Source organism: Lonchura striata, chromosome 3, assembly GCF_046129695.1.
Source record: "Lonchura striata isolate bLonStr1 chromosome 3, bLonStr1.mat, whole genome shotgun sequence".
NCBI lineage: Eukaryota > Metazoa > Chordata > Aves > Passeriformes > Estrildidae > Lonchura > Lonchura striata.
The window spans coordinates 15,117,800-15,139,309 of record NC_134605.1 but is presented as its reverse complement, the minus strand read 5'-3'; the positions used below and the strand labels follow the sequence as shown (position 1 = coordinate 15,139,309).

At 38.6% G+C, this 21,510-nt stretch overlaps 1 protein-coding gene across 2 annotated transcripts in view; it reads left to right on the top strand.

Annotated features, from left to right (window-relative positions):
• THADA (THADA armadillo repeat containing) overlaps nt 1–21,510 on the top strand; it is a 151,757-nt gene that overhangs the window by 106,088 nt on the left and 24,159 nt on the right. For both annotated transcript variants that reach the window (XM_021526433.2, XM_021526432.3), the window contains exons 32-36: nt 10,561–10,973; nt 11,316–11,437; nt 12,820–12,892; nt 14,646–14,790; nt 17,955–18,083. In XM_021526433.2, coding sequence (XP_021382108.2) covers nt 10,561–10,973; nt 11,316–11,437; nt 12,820–12,892; nt 14,646–14,790; nt 17,955–18,083 — 882 coding nt within the window. The remainder of the gene's footprint in view (nt 1–10,560; nt 10,974–11,315; nt 11,438–12,819; nt 12,893–14,645; nt 14,791–17,954; nt 18,084–21,510) is intronic.

Genomic DNA, 21,510 nt, shown 5'->3' with positions numbered 1-21,510 from the left:
ATTGCGACTTTAACCTTTCCAGAAAGCCACAGAAATGTTCCTTCATGAGACACCTGAAATAGTTTCAGGGAAAATGTTTTCTAATGTTTAGAAGTTTTTAAGAAACAGCCCTGAGAGCTTCTTTCAGTTTCTTTTTTTATTTTTATTCTTTATCAATGGGAATTTTTTGAAGGACCAGTGAGAACTATCAATGGTTTTAATGTAGATTATAGATAGCAACAGTACAAAACAAGCTGTGAACAATAGGAAAAACAAAGGTATGGAGGAAAGGACACCCTTTAACGTGTGCCAGTGTGTAGGCAGCTTTCAGTCAGCTCTAAGTACTTCCTTGTGGATTTGTTTTGTTTGTTTCTTATGAAGAAGTGAGTAATAAATTACTTTGTCAGTCCAGAAAGGCAATTAATGAATACTTCTGTAATTTCATTAAAATTCTTAACACTGCATTTAATTCACTGGAACCATTCTTTATTTCAGAGATTCATGTTGTGGGCGCTGTTAATTTTAAAATCAATTCCTTTTGCTTTTTTTGCCTAGACCTTTAGTTTATGTAGTGACATTCTAATTCTAAAAGTTGCTATTGGTATGATTTCTTGTGATTGTACAGTTCAAATAGGGATAGTTGTTAGGAAAGCAAATTGGTGATGAACATGTCTGAAATTCACTTCTTCAGACAGGCTGTTGCAGAACTAGCCCTTACAACAGAAGGACAGGCACACATGACTAGGCAAGGGCCACATGCTCTGTAGGGTGGAACGCACCACCTTATCTAAAGCAGTTTCAATATAACATGTCTCTAGGAATAATTTTTTTTCCTGGCTCTTTACTGTTTTTTCTGTGGCTAAGCTATACCTACCAACAATAATTTTAAAATTAAAATATATTTTTTCTTAATTTTTTATTACTACAGAATAAAGCTTTTTAAATCCTCATAAGCCATTTGCCTTAGTGATAATCTTTTGCAGTACATTAAAAACTCTAGCTGTGTATTACAACTACAAAATAAACAAAAGCAACCACCAAAGCCTCCTTCAACCATATTTGGGCTCATCACCCTCTTACTTTGAATACTGCTTTTTAAAAGAGAGATCCTTTTGGGAATATTAATTTTTACACTTTTTTTAACATGACCCTCTACCACTGTTCAGTTCCTTTGTGGTATGAATCATCCTCGTTTTTCTGTATTCTCTTCATGTGAAGGTTTTTTTCATCTTCTGATTATTCTTGTCACTTGCCCTTCAGCTCTATTTTTGTTTTTTTTTTTAGGAAGGAACAGCCAGTACTCCAGGGGAGGGCTCCTGGTTTTGCTTACTTAGTGGGCATTGCATTTCCTTTATCAGTCTCTTTCCTATTTCAGTTATCCTTGGGGTTTTTTTGTCTGTTCTGGTTTTTAAACAATTGCTGCACATTTGCAAAGACTTTTATGGACCTCTCCACACCAGGAAACTCCTTTCCTTTTTTTAATGCCCCTGATTTGTGAATAGCCCTTTGAGCTTGCGGGACTGCACCATGCTGTGTTTGGATTACCAACTATAGTGAATTAATTTATTTTCCAAAGCTCATGTGGACGGTACCAAACCTGGGTGCTGTAAGGTACAATTTCTGCAGAAGGAAAACAATTATTTTTGCAGATTCTTTCTGCTCTGGTATAGTTCATTAGTATTGTTTTGTGTAAAAGTTTCATTCCTACATAGGTTTAAAATTACATATTTCAGTCTGTGTGTACAGAGAGTAAACACTTATGCTGGAAGTACTGTTTTGAAAACCTAAAGATTCACTGGGAACAATTTTATGTATCATAGGCAAGAAGCCCTTCTGAAAGGAAGGAGTTATGTGTTTATATTAAATAGAAACTGAGTGTCCCATGACACAGTAAGAGAAAGACTAAACTCACCAGTTTGAACTGAATGAGTCTCCCATTTAAATGTTTTAAAGATATGATTATTAATTGAAGCATTATACTTTTCTGAGATTAAATATTTTACTCATATGTATATATCTCTGGTTATGAGCCAATTTTCCTCTGTTCTAATCTTGATTTGTAAAGTTGTTTCAATGAATAAAGGGTGAGGGACAAATCCAAATAAAACTGTTTCTTGATGTGTTTATCTAAGAGGCCCCAGGAAGTGCTGTATATGAGTTCCAGGCCACAGCCTGAAACTGATTTTCATCAACAGAAATGGGAATGCAATGTAATGAGCCTGCAACTGGTTAAAATCAGACCACTTCTAATTGATTATGCCTGTCTAAAGAGGCTACAATTACAAAGAGGTTTTCAGAGTACAGCTCTGCCTAGGCCTTTCCTACATTATGATTATTTTCTGTAAGTGATTTGTTGTTTTGAATTAATAAAATCTGTCTCTTAAAGTGCAGGATAGCCCTTAGAGAATTTACTTTGCAAATTCAAGAAAGTCATCTTTAAAATGTTGGCTAAGGAAGGCAGGGAGTAATAGATACCAAAAGCATCTTGTCCAGCTAAAAATTTACTGCTGATTAAATGATGATTATTTATCTTAAACAAAACCAAACAACCCAAACCCCATAGGCAGCACTTCCACCCATTGCTGCACTGGGTGGAAGTGCTCCCTGATTCATGTCAGTGGGAAAAGACTGTTTTCTTTCATTGAGGTGATAGGCAAAATCTAGAACTTTTTTCTCAGCTCCTGATGTGTCTGAGGGCTTTCAGATATGCTGAGAATACATAATGCCAAGACTATATAAACTTAAAAGTATTTTTATTCTGTTATTAAGTGTGGCTGGAAGCTAGCCTCTAAAAAAAGGAAAAAAATAGTTAAAATATAGAAATACTATTTTAACCTTTATTGAGAGTAAAGAAAGTTCTTACCAGGTATAGGATTATTTAATGAGCTCATGTCTAATGTCACTATTAATAGTTATTAATGTCCAGGGAATTTGTTTTTGCAGATCTCTTTGATATATTTTCTCCACATTAACTGTTTTTATAGATCAGAAACCACAGATGTCTAGGGCCTTTTCATTCTCATGGGAGAACAAAGCAGTCCTCCTGCAGAGGATATTCTGGCAATTCTACCCTGCTTCAGATATTACAGAGGAATAAAGTAGCATTTGTAGGCATATTGGGGTGGGGAAAATGACCTAGAGTCCAGGTGAGAACATGTTCAACTTTAGGTGTGTATATGATTATTTGCAAATTCACAAGTTTTGATCAGGAGGAGTTAGAATCAGAGGTCTGTAGAGCTCCAGATCGATGTGTGCATGTCAGGTTACAAGCTTTCCTGTGCACTGAGAGATGGGCTTTGCAAGTGGTGGAGTACAGGATTCTGGTGTGATACACTGTTTCACTAAATAAGATTCCTCTGTTGAATATATGAACTTCTGAGAGGACCTGTCACAGACATTCCTGCCTTCAAATCTCCTGAAAATTGGTGTTTGAAGCAAAAAATTACTGTGATGTGCAGTGCTGCTAAGGCAGGAGCCAGAGTGTTGAATTGCAGTGAAAGCTCAGTTCTGGGATGCTCTGTCTCTCTAACAGATGAAGAATGCCACAAGACAGAGTGGTCACATTTTCCTTCTTGCTCACATCTTGAAAAAGTTTTCTTGTAATATTTTGTTATTTCATGAGGGGAAAAACGGATGCAACTCTCTGTAATGTACTTGACGAATAGAAGCACATTTTGGCCAGGGTTGTGTTCCAAAAAATGGCACTTGTTGATAGAGCTCTGTCAGTGTCAGTGAAGTAGGATGTAGAACAGAAGACAGAAAAGATGAAAGAAAGTGTTGCTAAAGAGAATCGTGCCAAATTGTTGCTTTATCCTGTATATATGCTGTCAATCTGCTGGCTGGTTTGGCCTGTTGTCAAGTATAGTGTCTTCAAAATTCAAGTTTGGTGGGAAGGAGAAAATATTTAAACAAGATGTCAAATAAGATAAATCTGTGATTTAGGAAAAGATCCCACTTGTAATCTAACTAAGCATTTTTCCTTTCTCTATTTGAGGTGGTAGAATTTATAAAAGTTCTTGAAATTAACCAAACTTCAGTGTTGTGGTTAACTGTGGGAACAGTTCCTTAGTATTTATATGATTAATCCTCTTCATAGAAAGATTGTTTTGATACCAAAATGGAGTAGCCAGTATTCTACTCTTACTTATTTTCTTTCCTTGAGTTTTGCAAAAACATAATCCCATTTTCTTGTTCTCTTCCAAGTACCTAAACCTTCTGTAAATGTTGGTTGAGGTTCTTAAATTCTGCTTATGAACTAAAGAAATGGTTGCAAAAAATACTGTGCGCTATACATGTGTGTGTATGTGATCAGAAACATGATGTATTATTGCAACTGTCTGCTGGTTTTGTCCTCAAATACAACAAAATACTGCTTTAAGTAACATACAGAGCAAATACCATTCCTTTATATTTGTCCTTTTTAATTGGAAGTTATAAAATACATTGATAGAAATAATATGGGTTATCAAACTTATGCTTTTCAGTGCTTTGCAATGCAAGCACAAATTGTTCTTTACATAGGAATCTCTTAAATGTTTGCCTGAATCACATGATTTGTAGGTCTTTTAAATAGCATTTGAAGGCTGTGGTCACATTGTTTTCTGTATCATAGTTCCTAATATTTTCTGATTTTGGAAAGAAGGCACATGGTAGCCAAGTTTTTCCTGCAGGCTAACTTACAAACGGAAGGTTTTTGAATTATAAAAATCTGACAGGGATAACTAGGTTGATTATTTTAGCCATACTTTAATTTCCTTTATCTAGATCCTTAAGAAGTGTGGCCAAAGAATTATTTGAATAAAAACACTGAGAGCTTGTTAATGTGTGTTTTGGTTATTTGGTCTAATTAGATTATACTTAAATTTACTCTTAACAAATTGAAGGCAGTTTTTTTTTTTTTTTTTTTGTTATATCAGAAATTATATAGAGTTTGCTGGTATATTGACTGTGGCACTGGGTAAAAGTTTTTATTTTGAGTTAAGGAATGTAAAGATTTAAAACATTTACAGGATTATGCAAATGTGCTGTGCCTACTAACATTAAATTAGACGAGTTGAAAGGAAATATTTTTAGGCACTTAGTGTTCTAATTCAATGCAGACAGGAGAATGAAGAAGTTGAGGGTGGCATTGTTGGAAGTCCAAGACACACAGGGAGTTGCCTGGACAGTAAAATGCCAGTGGCAGAACAAACCAGGGATGTTTAGGATGGTCCAAAAACTGACCAAAAGTTAGTGTGAGGCAGAAGAACAAAATGGGCCAAGGCTGAAAAGAATACATTTTTGTAGAAAGGAGATGGATATTGCAACACCAACAGCTGTCAGAGAAACGTTGGAGGCAGAACTTCTGACACAGGGGGAGGAGGAGGAAAGTAAAAGTGTTTTTAGAATGATGGCAGAGACAGTGATGAGAGGAGGGTTGTGGAGGGTAGGCACAATACTGTTGGAATGCTGTGTGGAGCAGGGAGTATGGAAAGTTGTTCCATGAAATAAGTGACACTAGGGGAAAGTGGAATCAGGCATGCTCATTAATGTTAGCAGTTAAAATTCTGTCCCCACCTGAAGACAGAGACTGCTCGTCCTTTCAAAATCAGGTTCTCTTTAGATTCCAGCATGTACCACTGACTGACTTGCACTGTCTCCATGGGGTTTTATGATTTTATGTGAATGTATTCTTACTGGAAAAGTCAGTGCTAGGCCAAGGAGAAGCTGTAAGAAAAAAATATCTGTAAGAAACATAGCTGTTTCAGTGTCCAGATATAATGGGATATAATTTTCCCCCTTCTTTTTTCCTTTGGGAATTTTCCCTTAAGCTGTACAAAATGCAATGGGATGCTTATGTCCTCAACAATAAATTATGCGTGGATTCTGGTAATCAGTCATGTTTGTAGATTTCAATTGTATTGGGAGTTCTCATGCCTAGTCTCTGATGTTGAAGAAGTTGCAGATGTCTTTAAAAGAAAACATCCTGCTTAAAATATGGGCTTTTTATGATCATCAACAGCCACCTTAGTATGGCTGTGTAATGAAATTGACTTTTCTGTTCTCTTTGTGGTTTTATTTCCATTTAGCAGTGACTTTGCCTAATCCACTTTCAATAAAAAGGAAAAATACAAAAGAAAATACTTTTCCTTAGTATTTGTCTAGGAAAATCTCTTCTTGGCACTGATTACCTCTCAGCCTACTCCCTATTCATATGATCTGTTCAGATGTCTGTGGATGGTAGTTAGAGAGTGGATTTTAGCCTCAGTTCATAAACAATTGTGCTTTCTTGCAGGTCTTGTTGAATAATGATGAATATCCAGATTTTTGATGCTCAGAGCCCCCTCCCATAACAATACAATGCAGGCACAGCAGCATTTTATTGCTACTCTTGCAATTTTTGTCTGCCCTTGCAGTGTCAGTAAGTTTTCTGATGCTGGTAGTAACTTCCCCCCATTTCTGCTGCTTTGTTCTTTTTTTCTGGAGCCTCTGGAGGGAACATGGAAGATGGTTTTGATGCTGGAGGGCCTGCATACAGGATTTAATCTCAGTATTTATCTAGATACAAATATTTAGAGCTATACTAATCACATGTACAGAAGGAAGCCCCTCACACTGTAACGCCTGATGATCAGAAGAGTTGTCCACTTGGCAGCAGCTAAATGATCATTGTGAAATTACCAAATCCTACAGAAATGTACCAACTCTGCAAGGAGGTGGAGCAAGTTAAGATTTAAACATGGAAGGAATTCAGATTACTTCTCTCACTTTTGAACAGACTGTAGTGCCTCTGAGATGAAATAGCAGCTGAGAAGTCCATCAGCTGATGGTTTGTTACTCCCTGAGCAGGGACATTTTTCTGTATGTACTTTGGGAACAGAATGAATAGATCCTGCCTGCCACTGCAGGGAAGAACAGAAGAAAGGCAGGGTGCAGGTTTGGAAGCTGCTAAATTTTGAGGAGGTTTATAACTGGAGATTCATCCAGTCTGCTAATTCATTCTGCTCCTGTTCCTTTCCTCTTTATTTTCAGATAGTGAAAGACCATTTTACTTCGTACACATGGCAGAACATGAGCCCGTCAAACCTAGTTTGTGACATGGATGATGTGTGCCTATGTCAGTGTGGGGGACTGAGGATGTTTGTGTCGGGTGTTGAAGAGAACCAAATGGTTGTGTAAGATGTCTCCTGTACTAGAAGCAGGCTGAAATTCTTCCTGTCCCACAAGTGAAGCAATCCTTAAAGGGGGAAAAAATAAAATTAAATCCACTTAATTCTTGAGGGCTCTTTTGCATCTGTCAGCATCCTGGAGAGACTGCTGTTTGCCAGGACCCTTCTTTGGTCAGCCAATATTTGTTTTCCCTTCTTGCAGCAGCTGGTCATTCAAACTGTACAGTGATGTTTGTTTGTAAATAAAAGTATGTTGTTACTGTATCTTAACAACACAGGCTGACATTTACTTTGGGAACCAGTGTGGTTTTCTGGTTTAGTTGGATATTTTGATGTAAGCCAAAGGAAAGAGTTTACTTAAAGCTAAGCAGATGAGAAAACATTTACATGAAAGCCTGGAAAGACTTCTTAGTGATGAAGTTGAAAGCAGGAATATTTCCACTGCATTGTAATAAGACATGGGCATTCTTTCCTTTTATACATATTTGTGTGAAAAAAGAGTGTTGGAGAGCATGTGGAGCACAAGATGAATGCAGAAGGATTTGCTTTCTGGTGTGCTGAGGCTAAGCAAATATTCAGTCAGTCTTATTTTGCTGGCGGCCTTGCCATTGACACATCCAGTATTAAAAAGACTTTCTGTAATATAGGTGAGCCACAGTGTCCAGTCTTTCACAATTGCATGGGAAAAAAAAAGAAATCATCCAGAAGGCTTACAAAGCAGAAGTATTTGATATGTACAGAAAAAGAGGATGTGTGGTACTCTTACATCACAGTCTGTAAGCTAGTAGTTCTGGGAGTGAGTAGCTCCGCTATGTTTTTTGTATGCAAGTTTTCCCCTTCAGAGAAAGGGGAAAACAAGAACATAAGGACATAAAGATAACTTGTGCTGGCCTTGCAAAATACAAATGGAAGTTTGCTGAGTTGGAAGGTCAGTGCATGGCCAGCTCCTGGAGTCCATGGCAGGGTCACCACTCTCTCTGATGTTGAGTTGCAGGCTCTGGCAAAGTTGGCAGCATTTACAACAACAAAATGGAAGACACCCTCCCCCTTTCCCCTAATTTTTTTCTCCCTCTCTTGCTCTTTCTCTGTATTTCTCTGTGTGCATTTAATACAACTCTCCCTTTCCCTGCTCTGGAGCTTTGACCCTTCCATCCTGCCAGCTTTCCCATTACTGCTTGCATGTAGCTTACCTCAGTGTAAAGCAAGGTGGACAGGAGATGAAAGCATTTCTCTTGCAGTATTCTTACAAATACACCCTTGGTTTGCAGAGCCGAGCCAGTTGCTGTGTGTGTTGCTGAGGGCAGCTGAGGAGGGGAGCAGGCAGGAACCTGGGCGGGTGCACCGCTCTGAAACTGAAGCTGTTTCTCTTCTTGAACTGAGGTGTTTGACCTTGAACCTTTTTCTTTCGGCTGCCTGGGATTATTTCTGTTGTTAAACTGCTGTCTGTGGACTCAGGCTGTGTAATAACTGAGACGAAGGCCTAATCCCTCTCCAAGGCAACCAGACAGTTCAGAAATTAAGGAATTCTGGCAGTTGAATACGTGTCGTGTGACACGGGCATTAATGCTACTTCAGGCTGTGATGCCAGTGTGTAAAAGCAGTGTGTTTGGAGGGGGTTTAGAAATGTAGCAAATAAAAGATACAAGTTTGCATTGCTACGAGATGGAAGTCAGCTGTGTCATGTAGAGGATAATGCTGTGAGATGGCTTTGCACTGACACTGGAGTTCCTCTGCCTGCATCAAGTCCCTTCAGAACAGAAACTGTAGCGAAAATGTGAATGACAGAGCTAGCAGTCGGGCGATATGTCTGAGAATTTTGTACAAATACTGCATTTCTTTGAAGTGTGTCCAGAATTACTCAGAAATGGTTCTGTCTTATGTGCTAGACAGTGTACAACCATGTCAACTTTCTGTGTAAATGTCAAACAAATTAAGATGGTTTTAGAAGAATCTGGATATGAAAGGGCAGGATATTTAACTGTAAATAGAAGGCTTAGGGAAATGTCTTCATGGGCAACAAAATGAATCTATATTTGTGCTGTGGCTTCATGTCAAATTCAGGAATTCAGTAGGACTATTTGGACAGGCTTTTAGCAGTGCTCAGTGTTTAATTATAAATAGCAAAGTTACATGGAAATTGTTTTCTTGCAGATACTGAAGAAATGTAAGTTTGTTTAATCTTGGTATTTGCTTTTAGTGCATTTTACCCTTAAAATCCTAAAATTCCAACATCCCTAGCACTAGTGACACTGTTCTCTGTTCTTTTGTGATTTTCCTCTACTTGCATTTGAATTTTGTGGAGTATAGCATGTTAATTTTCTTGCAGTACAAGCTATACAGACACCAAACTCGGCAAAATGGTTTCAATATCATAAAATTGTTTATTCCTGCTGATGATGGAGAAGGTTGAACTCAAGGCACGTGAATATTTCAGTCTGTGTGATGTGAAATAGGGCCATTGATGACTTTTTTTCTTTCATTTTGTGTCTACATTGCCAGCTCTGCTAAAGCCTGAAACCCTCTGGTATCACAGATGGCAGTGGCCTCTTTGTTCGCTCCAGGAGGTGGCCAAGCACTAAAGAAGGTTCTCAGGCTGTGCTGGGCCATGTGGACAAGGTTGCACCAGTGTAAATGGTGAAATGTCACAGTTCCTGTGCTGATGCCTAAGAGTGGTTACAGTGCAGCTCCTTTGTTTTCTTAGCCATGTTAACTGTTCAAAATGAATAAGATAAGTATCTTGGGTTTTAAATTGAGTAAATTCTTTAGACTGATACGCACAGGACAGGTCTATTTATCTCAGAGGGGCATCTTCTTAATAGCAATTTTTTCTTACTAAAACTACGAAGGCATGAGATTTTCAATGTTACCAGAATGTCCTCTGTCATAATTTCTCATGATTTAAGTTGCAGCTGAGAAGTCTGACAGACAGCACTTTTTTCAGTCTGGTCTCTGATTTTAGAGCTAACTATCTGCTTTTTTTCCCACATATATTTAATAATTTATTTGTGGTAATCGCTTTCTGCAATGGTAGAAGTGGTAGCTTGTACAATTTGCAATATTATATTACTAGCTTGATTGAAGTAAATACTTACCAAACAACTGTAATTGGTAAAGATTGTAGGCAATCTGCAAGGTACTGTAGCATTTTTAAAGTTGTTTGAAACTTTCAACTCACGTGTTGAGCAATCATAGTTCTCAAAAATCTTTTGTGTCCTTGTGTCTTTTGCTTTAAATAGGAATACATGTGATATCTAGCAAAGCTTTTTTATAATTTGGAATCAGTTTAAAATGAAGGAGAACTCTGATTTTCATTTCATGCCTGAATTTACCTAATGATACCTTTTGCATACTTGATACATGTCAACTTTATAGTCTGGAGCATATGGTAACATCATGTGTTTGTTCACTTTACTGAGTGTTACTCTCATTCCAGGAATGCAGTTGCTTGGCTTTTGGGAAGAGATGAAAGGAGTCATTTCAGATTCTGAATTGGTATCAGGTTTTCCCTACTCATCTGCAGTACCAGGACTGATACAGTATCTCCAGAGCATCACCAAACTTGTAATATCAGTGCTGTCAGTGACTGCAGGTCCTGACATGCAGAGCTGTGGTTCAGCTGCTGCAAAGGAAATGGCCAAGCCCCCACTGTCAGTAGCTCTTCTCCTGCACTGTGAGTTCCATGAAGTGCGTCTGCTGGCATTGGAAGCAATACTGCTGTGCCTGAAACAAAGAAATTCCAAGCAGATTGCAGAAGGAAGAGGAGGTGTATTATGTTTACCCATTGATTTGGAAGACACTCTTCTCACAATGGCTCTGAAGGAAACAAATCCCCAGTGTTTTTGCAAGGTAAGAGGGTGCTTTTTTATTGACATGTTTTCAGTAAATTAATGTTTTTAATTTTTAGATCACATTTGTAATTTTCAAAGATATATTTCAAACATGCATTATGCTTTTTAAATGGTAGGTGACTAGTTGGGGTTTTTTGACACTGAACAGGAGCTGTGCAGTAATTTTGTAACAGATGTTCTTGTGTAAAAGCAAGAACTTCCTCTTTCCTTTCTTAGAACTGTCCAGAGAGAATCCGTTTGTTCTTGGAGTGGAGCTTAAGTTAGTGTTTTATTGCTCTCAAATGTGCACATTCCTGTTGAGACTGTCTGTAAATTCTTTGTGTGTGAATTGTGTCTGCAGGTGCTGGAAGTTCTTTATAATATGGATCTCAGAAATGTGCTTCCAAAGACTGAATGCTCTATAAAAATGAATCCAAATGAGCTCTTAACCTGGAGTTTAAATCTTGCAGATATCTCCAGCAGGTATGGTCTGTCATGCATGTTGAAATATTTACATTTTAAAAACTTTCAATGTTGAACATTAATATACTGGTTTAGGACTGCACTTTCCTTTAAAAATCTGTGTTTCAGAAAAGAGAGTGTGGCTTATCTGAATAAAGTGTGTTCATGAGAATTTTTCAGAGAAGTAAGAACTTTATCTAGAAAAGGTCTACTAAAAAGGCCTACAAGTCATACTAGCATCCTGTAAATGTCTAGTTGTACAGTTCCTGAAACAAGAAGTTACTTTGGCTGTTCAATGACAGCCAGTGAGCATAGTTCTTCCTGAATGGTAATTGGGGAACGTCCACTTTACTGTAGAATTAACAATTAGTATTAATGATCCAGCCATACACTCATTTGCTCTGAATCTGCCATCCCTCCTATCCTGGTTTATGGGCAGATGGTTTGTGGAAAGAATGACAGATCTCATTTAACTTGTTGGATTGGCAGAAATGGTTAATCCTAATCCTTAGGGTTTGCACTCCTTATACAGACTGTAAAGTCAGCAGAAAGCACTGAAAATCTGGAGCCAGATTGTGGATCCTACTGAATTAGAAGCTGTGCCCATGCATTCATAATGGAATGCACAAACAGGCTTACAGTGTCCCACCTAAGGGTATGACATCCTGTTTCTGAGAGTTTTTTAAGCCATGTAAACATTGCAGTCCAGTGTTAAAAGCATTGACTATAGAGGGTATAGTATGTGGAACAGCATTTTATAGCTGTGCATATTTGGTTTGCACCAAATTGTTCAAATTCAAATGATGTTGACGGGAGTGGTGATTTCTGGGATGAAGTAAGATACTGCTGGTAAAATAACATTGATGGGTGCTGTTAGAGGGAAGTGGCTGAAATAGCAGGCCTTGCTGCTCAGGTGTTGCCATTCCCCATGGTGGGAATAGGCTTCAGAAGCCATGCTGCCAAGAGCCACATCCTTAGATCCTGCTAGACAGCAGGGAAGCTTGGAAGCTGGTGTATTCTGCACTAGGAGCATTTCTAGCAGCTGTACAAGAGATAATCCTGCAGCTAAGCGCCAGCTTCAAGAGATGCATTTGTTCACAATTTAAAATAATGTCTGGGTTATTTAACTCAGGTTCCACTTTAAAATGTATTCTTCTATGAGAAGTATGTAAATAGAAAATAAGCATGAAAGAAGTGAAAGTAAGGGCATGTTTCATTTGCATGTCAGCTGAGAACTTAGCTAACATCTAGATCTCTAATGTAAAAATTTCAAGTGCTCAGCTTAAATAATATCCATTGGTGATAATCAGAAATAATTAAGAGCTGGCTGGTTTTCTTCTAGAGATGAAAATGATGACAGAAATGACTGTCTTTTTGATATGTCCTTTGCCTTTTCTTCTCAGCCCTGAAAGTCAAACCATAGCTCTCAAATTTGCCTCCAAATTGGTTATCCACCTTTTGCAGAACCATCAGCAGGTAAGGGAAATGGAGTTTTGTAATTCTGGAGATTTTAGTGATTGCATTAATATGGCTTTTTTTAAATCCAAGCCCCAAACTTGTGTTTCCATGTTCTGAAAGGACACAGCTGTGAATATCATCTCAGTACATCCCTCTCAAAGGAATTTCAAATTAAACATATACATAAATATTTTGATAGAGTAATTTCAGCTTCTAAGCTCATCCAAAATGGTCACTATAATGTAGAAAGAGAAATGCCTGCGGTGTTTTAATGCTTGTTCTGAATCCAGCCCATTTGCTGAACTGCAGCTTTGTTGTGGTTTCTTGATTTTTGGAGAGCCCACAGGAGAGCATGTTGGGTGGGTAGGCATGAAACTGAACCAGTGGTTGGGTGCAGTTCCCAGCCAGCTCATATTTCTTTTGATTTTAAATTGTCAGTCTGTGATGTCGCATATGTATGTGTAGAGCAGTGCAAAAGTAGCCTTAGTGCTAGACGTTTTTAAGAATATTTTCAAATCCACTTAGTGGATATTTTTAAACAAACAAAACTCTCATGATCTGTTTTAAAAGGAAGAGTATTTTCCTTACAAAGCTATTATTTTTTATAGAATGAGCAGCAGAATGGATTCTTACTATATGCTAATAACTATGTCTCATTAAAAAAAAAAAATCAGATTTGCACACAAGAACTGAGGAACATGAATTATGATAATAAATATTCTTTTATTAAAGGCATAGTGTGAGTACTTAAAGTTAACATAACAAAGAAGAATTAATGAAAAATACTGTAGAAATCTTGAATAGAAATGGTGCAGCAACTTTCTCTAATAAGCGTAATGAATCATGGGAGATCTAAGATACCCCTACAGAGAGAGGTTTTGGCTTTGGGGGAGACAAGGTACATCGGTTTTACATCTAAATTCTTTCTTCAGTCTTGCATTCAGTATTTACATCTGCGGAAGGGATTTTCTCTTCCATGAGGTAAAAGTTAAGCTCTGTCTTTCTAGATAGTCCATCCACGTGTCTGCTTGAAATTTGAGTCATTGTAACATCTTGGGAGATACTTATTTTTTGCTTTCACCCTTTATAGAATCTGTAGGACCTGCTCTGGCTGTGTCCCTTTGTGCAGTGCAGGTACATAGCCCTGTACCAAGCAGAGTGAGGCAGAGTATGACTGAGGTTTCATTTATTCCTCAGTTAATGAGGTGGGTTGAGAAGTGGCTGAATGGCACATCCCAGAGGGTCATGAGCAGTGTCACAGGGTCTAGCTGGAGCCCTGTCACTTGTGGTGTCCCAAGGGTCAATACTGGGTCCAGCATTGTTTAACTTCTTCATCAATGACTTGTGTGAAGGAGCAGGCTCCTCCTCAGCAGTTACTGGCAGCACAAGGCTGGGAGGAGTGGATGAGACCTCAGAGGGCTCTGCAGCCCTTCAGAAGGACCTTGACAGGCTGCAGAGATGGGCAGAGAGGAACTCTGAAATTCAGCAAAGGACCAGCGTATTTGTCCTTGGCTTGCATGTGTGGAAGGACTGAGGACACAGAAATATACTTTGACTTGTGTAGTCATTGGTGAGTCTGCTGTGAAGGAGCAAAGTCAAAGACTTGCCTGTGTATACCAAAAGAAAATTTCCCAACTTTTAAACGCTCACGTGGGTTTCACCACTTTGGAAAAACTGGGCATTTACTAATGAGCAATCTCCTTTAGGCAGGCCATAGTTCAATGTGATGGTAAGAGGTACATCATACTTCTCACATGTCTTGTGCCTTCAGATTTCAGAAGAAATCTTGAAAAAATGGGTTCAGCTGATAGTGTATTTTTGTGGAGACGAGCAAGAGACAGAAATGCTGTTAGCAGCTGCTGAAGTTCTTAAAAGTATAACATCATTCCTTCTGAGCAGTGAGAAGCTCATTCTTGGTAAGTAGCTTGAAAGTAATTTTCTGGATCTTTTTTGATGAAATCCATTAATATATGATTTCAAATATATGTGTATGCACAGTCAAAATATAATTGCATCAAACAGAGGTTTTTGAAAATTTTAATAGGATTTAATTACTAAACATACAGATTTATTTAAATTCTGGTAGAAAAAGCATGTGTGCCCAGCCTCTGGCAATAACTCAGCAGAAAGGGCACATGAGATGTTGTTATGTCTCCAGGTCACTATATACTGCTGTACAGAATTACTGGCTTGCAATTGTTCTGTGATTTGAATCTTTCTGCAGTACTCTGTTGGTGAGCTGGACATAGTTTAATTTAACACTGGGAGTGTAACAGAGCTGTGCTGGCTGGATGTTGAAATGAAGGGCTTCAGTCTAGAAATGAGACGCGTTCTACTATAAGAATGATTAATAATTGGATCACATTATATTTCCAGCTGTAAGGATTTTTGTTTTAAGTTAACATTAGACTGTGTCTTTAGAAAACAAAGAAAGAAGGAGAGCAAGCAAAACCTACGTGGCCTTATTCAACGGTACATTAGTGACTGGGAGGCAAAGCTAGGTGCAACTCTGTTTTGTTATGGAGAATAGATGGGGTTTTTCTTTTGGCTTTTTTTTTTTTCCCCCTCTGCCTTCTGTAAATAGAAAACGGGGAGATTTTGTGACTAAAGGGACAGGAGATATGCAAGAATAAGTAGTACTAGATGATAAAGAAAATATTTTGCATCCTGAACAGAACAGACATTTTTAGATACTTCTAACCCCATTCCTTCATAACCTTTATTCCAGTGTAGTTATGTAAATGTTTTTAGTTTAAGTAGCTTTGGTCCATCCATGTGGCCTGGATACAAATATCTCTTATACGAAAAGAACAGTATATTTCTGTATACCATATAATCTGTAGATAGTGGTTTGGGGGAAAATTAGCTATTATTTTGACAAGTTCCATTTAAGAAGTATTGGTAAATTTCACCAGAGCTAAATCTATATGAGGTAGACATGGCACTATTAAGTGTTTATAGTTTCAGCTCTGGAAATCTTAACCTTCACCATCTAGATAAAGCTCTTCATAATACAGACATCATTACAATTTTATTTCAAATTAAGAGAATGGAAGTATTGGAGTAAAAAACTCCCAAATGCTGTGCTACTCCTCTGTTATTATGTGGATGTGGTCCATAGATGATGGACAACAGTTTCCTCTTTGATGTTGTCAAAATAGTTGCTGGTTTCCATTCTTTCCAGTCAGGCAGATGTGAAGGTCTGAAATAAAAAATAGCAGCAGTTTGTATCCTGTGTAAAATCCTAGCAAAACAAATGAAAACAGACAAGTAAACCAAAATAAATGCTCCCCACGCAGCCCAGAAAATAAACCCCCAAAGCCTCAGTGGCCAAACCATCTGAATTAGCTCTTTACTCTGAACATTCATCCAGGGGGAGAAAGATGCAGAGCTGACCCTTCATAGTACCTAGGATTGTCAATCTGGGGATCTTCACAACTGTGAAACTGTCAGTACTGCAGTGAGGAGTTTGAAAAATCAAAGGCATGGGCTGGTGATCAGTTGTAGTGATATAACCTAGAATAATTCCCTTAAAGGGGTCGTGTGCATGTAAACAGCTGTGACTTCCATGCCTTCTTCTGCATCAGCTTGCTTGACAACATATAGTAAAAAGTAGGAGTTAAAGGAAACTGTGGTTGTATGAAATTGAGTTGTAGTCAGTCCCAAAAGCTTCCATTACTATGTTCCTAAGAGAAAGAGGGTGAATACAGGGTGAAAGGAGGGTCTGTAAGTTCTGGTTGACCACATCATCTCTTCATCAAGATGCTTGAGGGTTCAGAAAAAGTCTTTATGCAAATTCCCTTTGCAACTTCCAACTGCTTCTGGAGATACAGTAGAAACTTGTTTAGGTGGGAAATATGGCAACTGAATCTGTAAGGGAATAATTATTCTGCCCTAGCTGTACCAGTATAACATTATTGAGTGTGTCATGCTAGGAAGAAAGCAACTTCTTTATGAAATAATTATACTTCACGACATTGCAACATAGGGAAGTTACAGGTAATACAGGAATGCTTCTTCTGCCTGTGTAGTAAAGCCTAGAGCAATTTACTTTGGCCAAGCAGTGAAATACAGTTGTCTGGCTAGCCTTGTAATACAAATCTCGGCTAGGACTGCTGAAAACATGGTAGAAGAAAATCAGCAATGAAACACAACTCTTGTGTTGTCTGTGGTCACCAGAAAGTACTAACATCTGGCTGCATTTAATAGTGAGCTAACAGTGGATTCCTTTAATCAGGATGTTCAACAAGACCTGAAAAGTCAACTTAAAAATACCCCAGCAAACCTAGGAGTGCAGACGTGTCACTTGAGCTTGGCATGCATGGTGTGGCAGCAGTAAATGGCCTGAGGGTCTGTAAGGGAAGCATGGCTTGTGAGATGTGGATTGTCACTGGGATGGTGTGTGCTGTCTGCCTGCTTGGGCGTTACCACACCAGCATCTCCCTCTTGGGCACTTCTCTCTGGTTAGTCTTAGCTGTGAATATGTAATCATCACATGGATTGAACTTGTTTCCAGCAGAGAGTGGGTGGCAGGCTGGCAGGGCCTGCTGGTCAGTGCTAGGGACAGGTGGATGTGGGAGAAGGAGGTGATGGGTAGATCCCTGGAAGGTTTGGTCATTTGCTCTTTCCAGCTGGGAGTGGCACTTCTGTCCAGCACTACTGGCAGCACCTGAAGGAAGCTTGGTTTGGCAGCCTCTGCTCCAGGCAGACTGCAGCAGCAAGTCCATGATCAGTGTGTTGATCAGTGATCAATCTGCAGCCACAGAATTTTTGAAGCTGCCGAACAGGAATGCTGCACTCCTAGAAATTGTAGAAAATGGAGAGCACTCATGGCTAAAGTTGAACCCAGATAGAGAGGCCCATTCTCTTATCTGTTGCCCACTGTTTAAACCAAGCTGAGTTTGTCACCTAGATAAGGTTCACAGATCCTGAAAATACTTTGGTTGTATTGCCAGTCTTTTTCCCAGTGATTTGCCAATGCCTTTCATGTCTGGTGTTTAGGTGTGGAAACAGAGCTCTCTAACTTCTTTGAATGCATATAAGAAATAGAACTCTAATTTTTCTCCACAAATAAATATAGGACTCTCTGATACCCTTGGTCTGTGGAAATGTGTGATTCTACTGCTGCAGAATGAAGACTTGGTAGTAAGGGATGCTGCTGCTGAAGTGATACAAGTGGCACAGTCAGAAAAAAAGAGCAATGAAGGAGGTATGTTAACATTATTTTTAAATATTATTGAATTGTTGGGAGGTGAAAGTTGTGTCTTCTCATCACAAATTTCTTGCTAACTGTAAGGTACTTCATCCATCTCCTATAAATATGTACCATAAAAAATAACAGTAAATTTGATGCCCACCATGCTTTATTATTTTTCTTTTACTGTTCTTGGTTTAATTTGCATATGATTACATGGAGATGTAAAAAAGACAACAGCAGGACTCAGCTTTATGGTTTGCGCTGTGATGAGTCAATATTCACATAATCTCAGTTTGAAAGTTCTTTAATACCAGCTCTGGTCTAATAATGCAGTGCAAGACACTCCTTGAATCCCACGTTATTATAATAGCCTAATCACAGATAGGAATCTAGGAAGTAGCATTCAACTCATTGATTCATTGTTAGACCTTGAAATCCATTTAGATTCAGATCAACAAAGACAATTCACAGCATACCCACAATGTGCTTTTAAGGTTGTGGGCCTTTTTGTCTGCTTGCCCTAATTTACTCAACCCTGTTAATTTTAAAATAGCCACAAAACTTGAGTAGGCTTAACTAATTAATGTGCTTCACTTTGAGAGTCCTTGCTGACACATTCTTCCATGTTGTGAATAAATTAGAGCTTACTACCAAGCTCATCTCTCTCTGGTGGTCCCTGGTCTGTGCCACTCAGTAATGCCTCTACCAACTTGTCTGTTTAGTCAGCCTTCTCCATGTGAACTTCTGCTAAGTTGGAGATAAAGCAGCTCTGTGGTTAAAAAAACAATAAGAAAAAGTGGTAAAATTATGTTTGCCACTGTTGTAGATAGAAGTGGCCAGGAATCTGCACGTGTGGCAAGTACGGGTGTGAGCTGGCACTGTTCAGGCACTGAGCTATGGGGTAGGAGAAGGTAAAAGGAAGGATGTGGTGTGAACAGCTTTCCTGTTCCTGTTAAATCCCACAGCTCTGGTTCCAGCACTGGCATCACAGCTCTGACAGTTTCTCTAGTCCCAGCTACAGCTGTGTTGAGTATCAGTGGGCTCTGTGTGCATGTGCCTCAGGTCCCCAGTGCTGGCCTTTGGGACATCTTCAAGTGTCTCAAGATGGTACTTTCTTTGGGTGTGCCAAATAATGCAGTGCTGGATTGTTTCTCTGATTCCTGTATCTTCTCCCTTCTTCCCTGTTGTATCCTGGTGCCAAGGAATATTTTCCTGTAACTGAGTGAGAGCTCAGCCCTCTGTCTCCTAATTAATACTAAGGTCACCTCAGTGCTTGCTCTCATAGCTTACCACTTGTAAGTGACCATAATTGAGAAGATAACATAATAATCATTTTTTATTGCTATGTTCCTATTTAGGAGATAGAGATCTTGCTCCCCAAACTTACGTTAACCCCTTAGTTGCACTTAGCTGTGCCTTCCTGTTTTTTATTTAAACTTCTTGCAATGAAATGAATGTCTGTCTTCTGTGACTGGAAAAGAATGCTGCATTTGAAAAAAGATAATTTCCTTTCATGTCCATCTTTGGCATTCCTTCCTGTGATCTTTTGTCATCACTAAACTCTTTTCACTTTTTGTGATTTGCTTTCTAGCTTTTGGGGGAGCAATGTTGCCCTTGTGGTTTTTATTTATAACCAGATTAAAATATGCTCATCTTTGTATGTTGTTTGTTTACTTTCATTTACCCCCCCTCCTTTTCATGTTCATGTGAGAGTATGCAATATGCTTGTGTCTGTAGTTTAGACATTTCATGGATCACCAGACCTCTCTGTCGTGGGAATTTTTAAATTACATTCAAATATCTGCCTTTTTTTTTTCAAGTTTTCATACCATGAAAGTCTAATTTTTCATCACAGCACTGACTTTAAGATAACTGAACACACAGACTGAAATTCATAGAAGCTGTGAAACAGCTCTCTTTAAAATTCATACTTTATAACAAATTACAGGATATGGTAAATTACCTGACTTTTCATTTCCATTATACAATGATAAATTAGTATTGTGGCCCAGTAGTTTTGTCATAAGATCAGAAGGATGGCTTGAGATCAGAAAGAGGAATGGGTGTTTAGAAACCTGTTTTCATACATTCTGTAATTGTTTCGCTTTTATATTGTTGCCATTACCACTAGCTAACAGAAGAAGGTAAAGAGACAATTATAATTTCAGCTTCATTTGTGCATCAAAAGTGCTGTGTCCTAGTAGCCATTATATTTCCAGAAATACTGCACTGTAGGAATAGGAGGTGGTGGTGTGTTTCATCTTTTACTGCTGTTAATTTGCCATACAGAGAGGAGGAATACAGTTCACAAAATACAAGCTCTGGACTTGCCAGAAATTTTGGTGCTAGCATCTTCATATCCACTCCTCACAAAATCCTCTTTTCTCACTGTGTACACAGCATGTAAGGGAGTAGTAGCCTATAGGTGCCTTCAGAAGAACTGCATTTATTGTTAGCTAAGGGAATCAAATAATAAATGCTTCATTTATATTGAGATCCAGAAGAATCTGTGATTATAGCCTGGCAACTGCCCCTCCCCTTCCTGTGTAATACAAGCTGGCATCTTGTTTTCATGTGGAAGAGTAGAGTAGGAAAGGTTATGTACTTGTGTGTTACAGTCAGATCAAGGCTGAATTAGCATCCTGCTCAGCAGAGCAAGGTGAAGTTGGACTGTTGTTAACAGTAGCAAAGTTATTTGCACAGACTGTTCATAGAGCTTTTGTAGCATGGTTCTCCTTTTCATGCGTGTTGCTGAATAACAGCAGAAACGTGTAGCTGTATGAAAGAGTCAAATAATAGCTATTTTCATGTCATTTATAGATGGTGAAACTGGAGGCAAATGATCCTGTCTATTATAGTGTGCTTTCACTTCCAGTAACAGCTCCTATCTTGTGTAATTCTTTGAAATACAACATGAGCTCTTGGAGGAGAATATGAACTTGGTTTCTTGTGGTTCCCTTGTGGCTTTTGGTGAGGGCAAAACCTCCAGTCTCCTCAGGTAACTAATCCATGCAGCTTTGGATCACTCAGATCACAAAAGCAGTAAGCTTGTGGAGTCAGAGGTGTGTGATAACATGTGATACAACAATCCTGTGGAAATTGCAGCCCCATTTTCATTTGGAAGGAGAAAAGCTCAAAAGACCAAATGCTGATAAACTGCAGGGCTCCTATCCTCACTCTACCCTACTATTTACCCCCAAGCAAAACCCTACAAGTCCTACTGTTTTCTTACAGAAGGCAAGGACTTCTACTGTTACCAGTAAAGTTAGCTTTTAATTTTTTTTTTCATACAGAGAAGCTTGTTTTATGTTTTTAGTATGGGCAAAAGGTCATATTTAGTTGGGGAAGTTACTGAGGTTGGATGCTAGCAGTCATCTGAATAGAGCAGGTCAAGCAGAATCCTGTCTCACCAGAAAGGAGAAAAGCTTCTGTTTTTCTT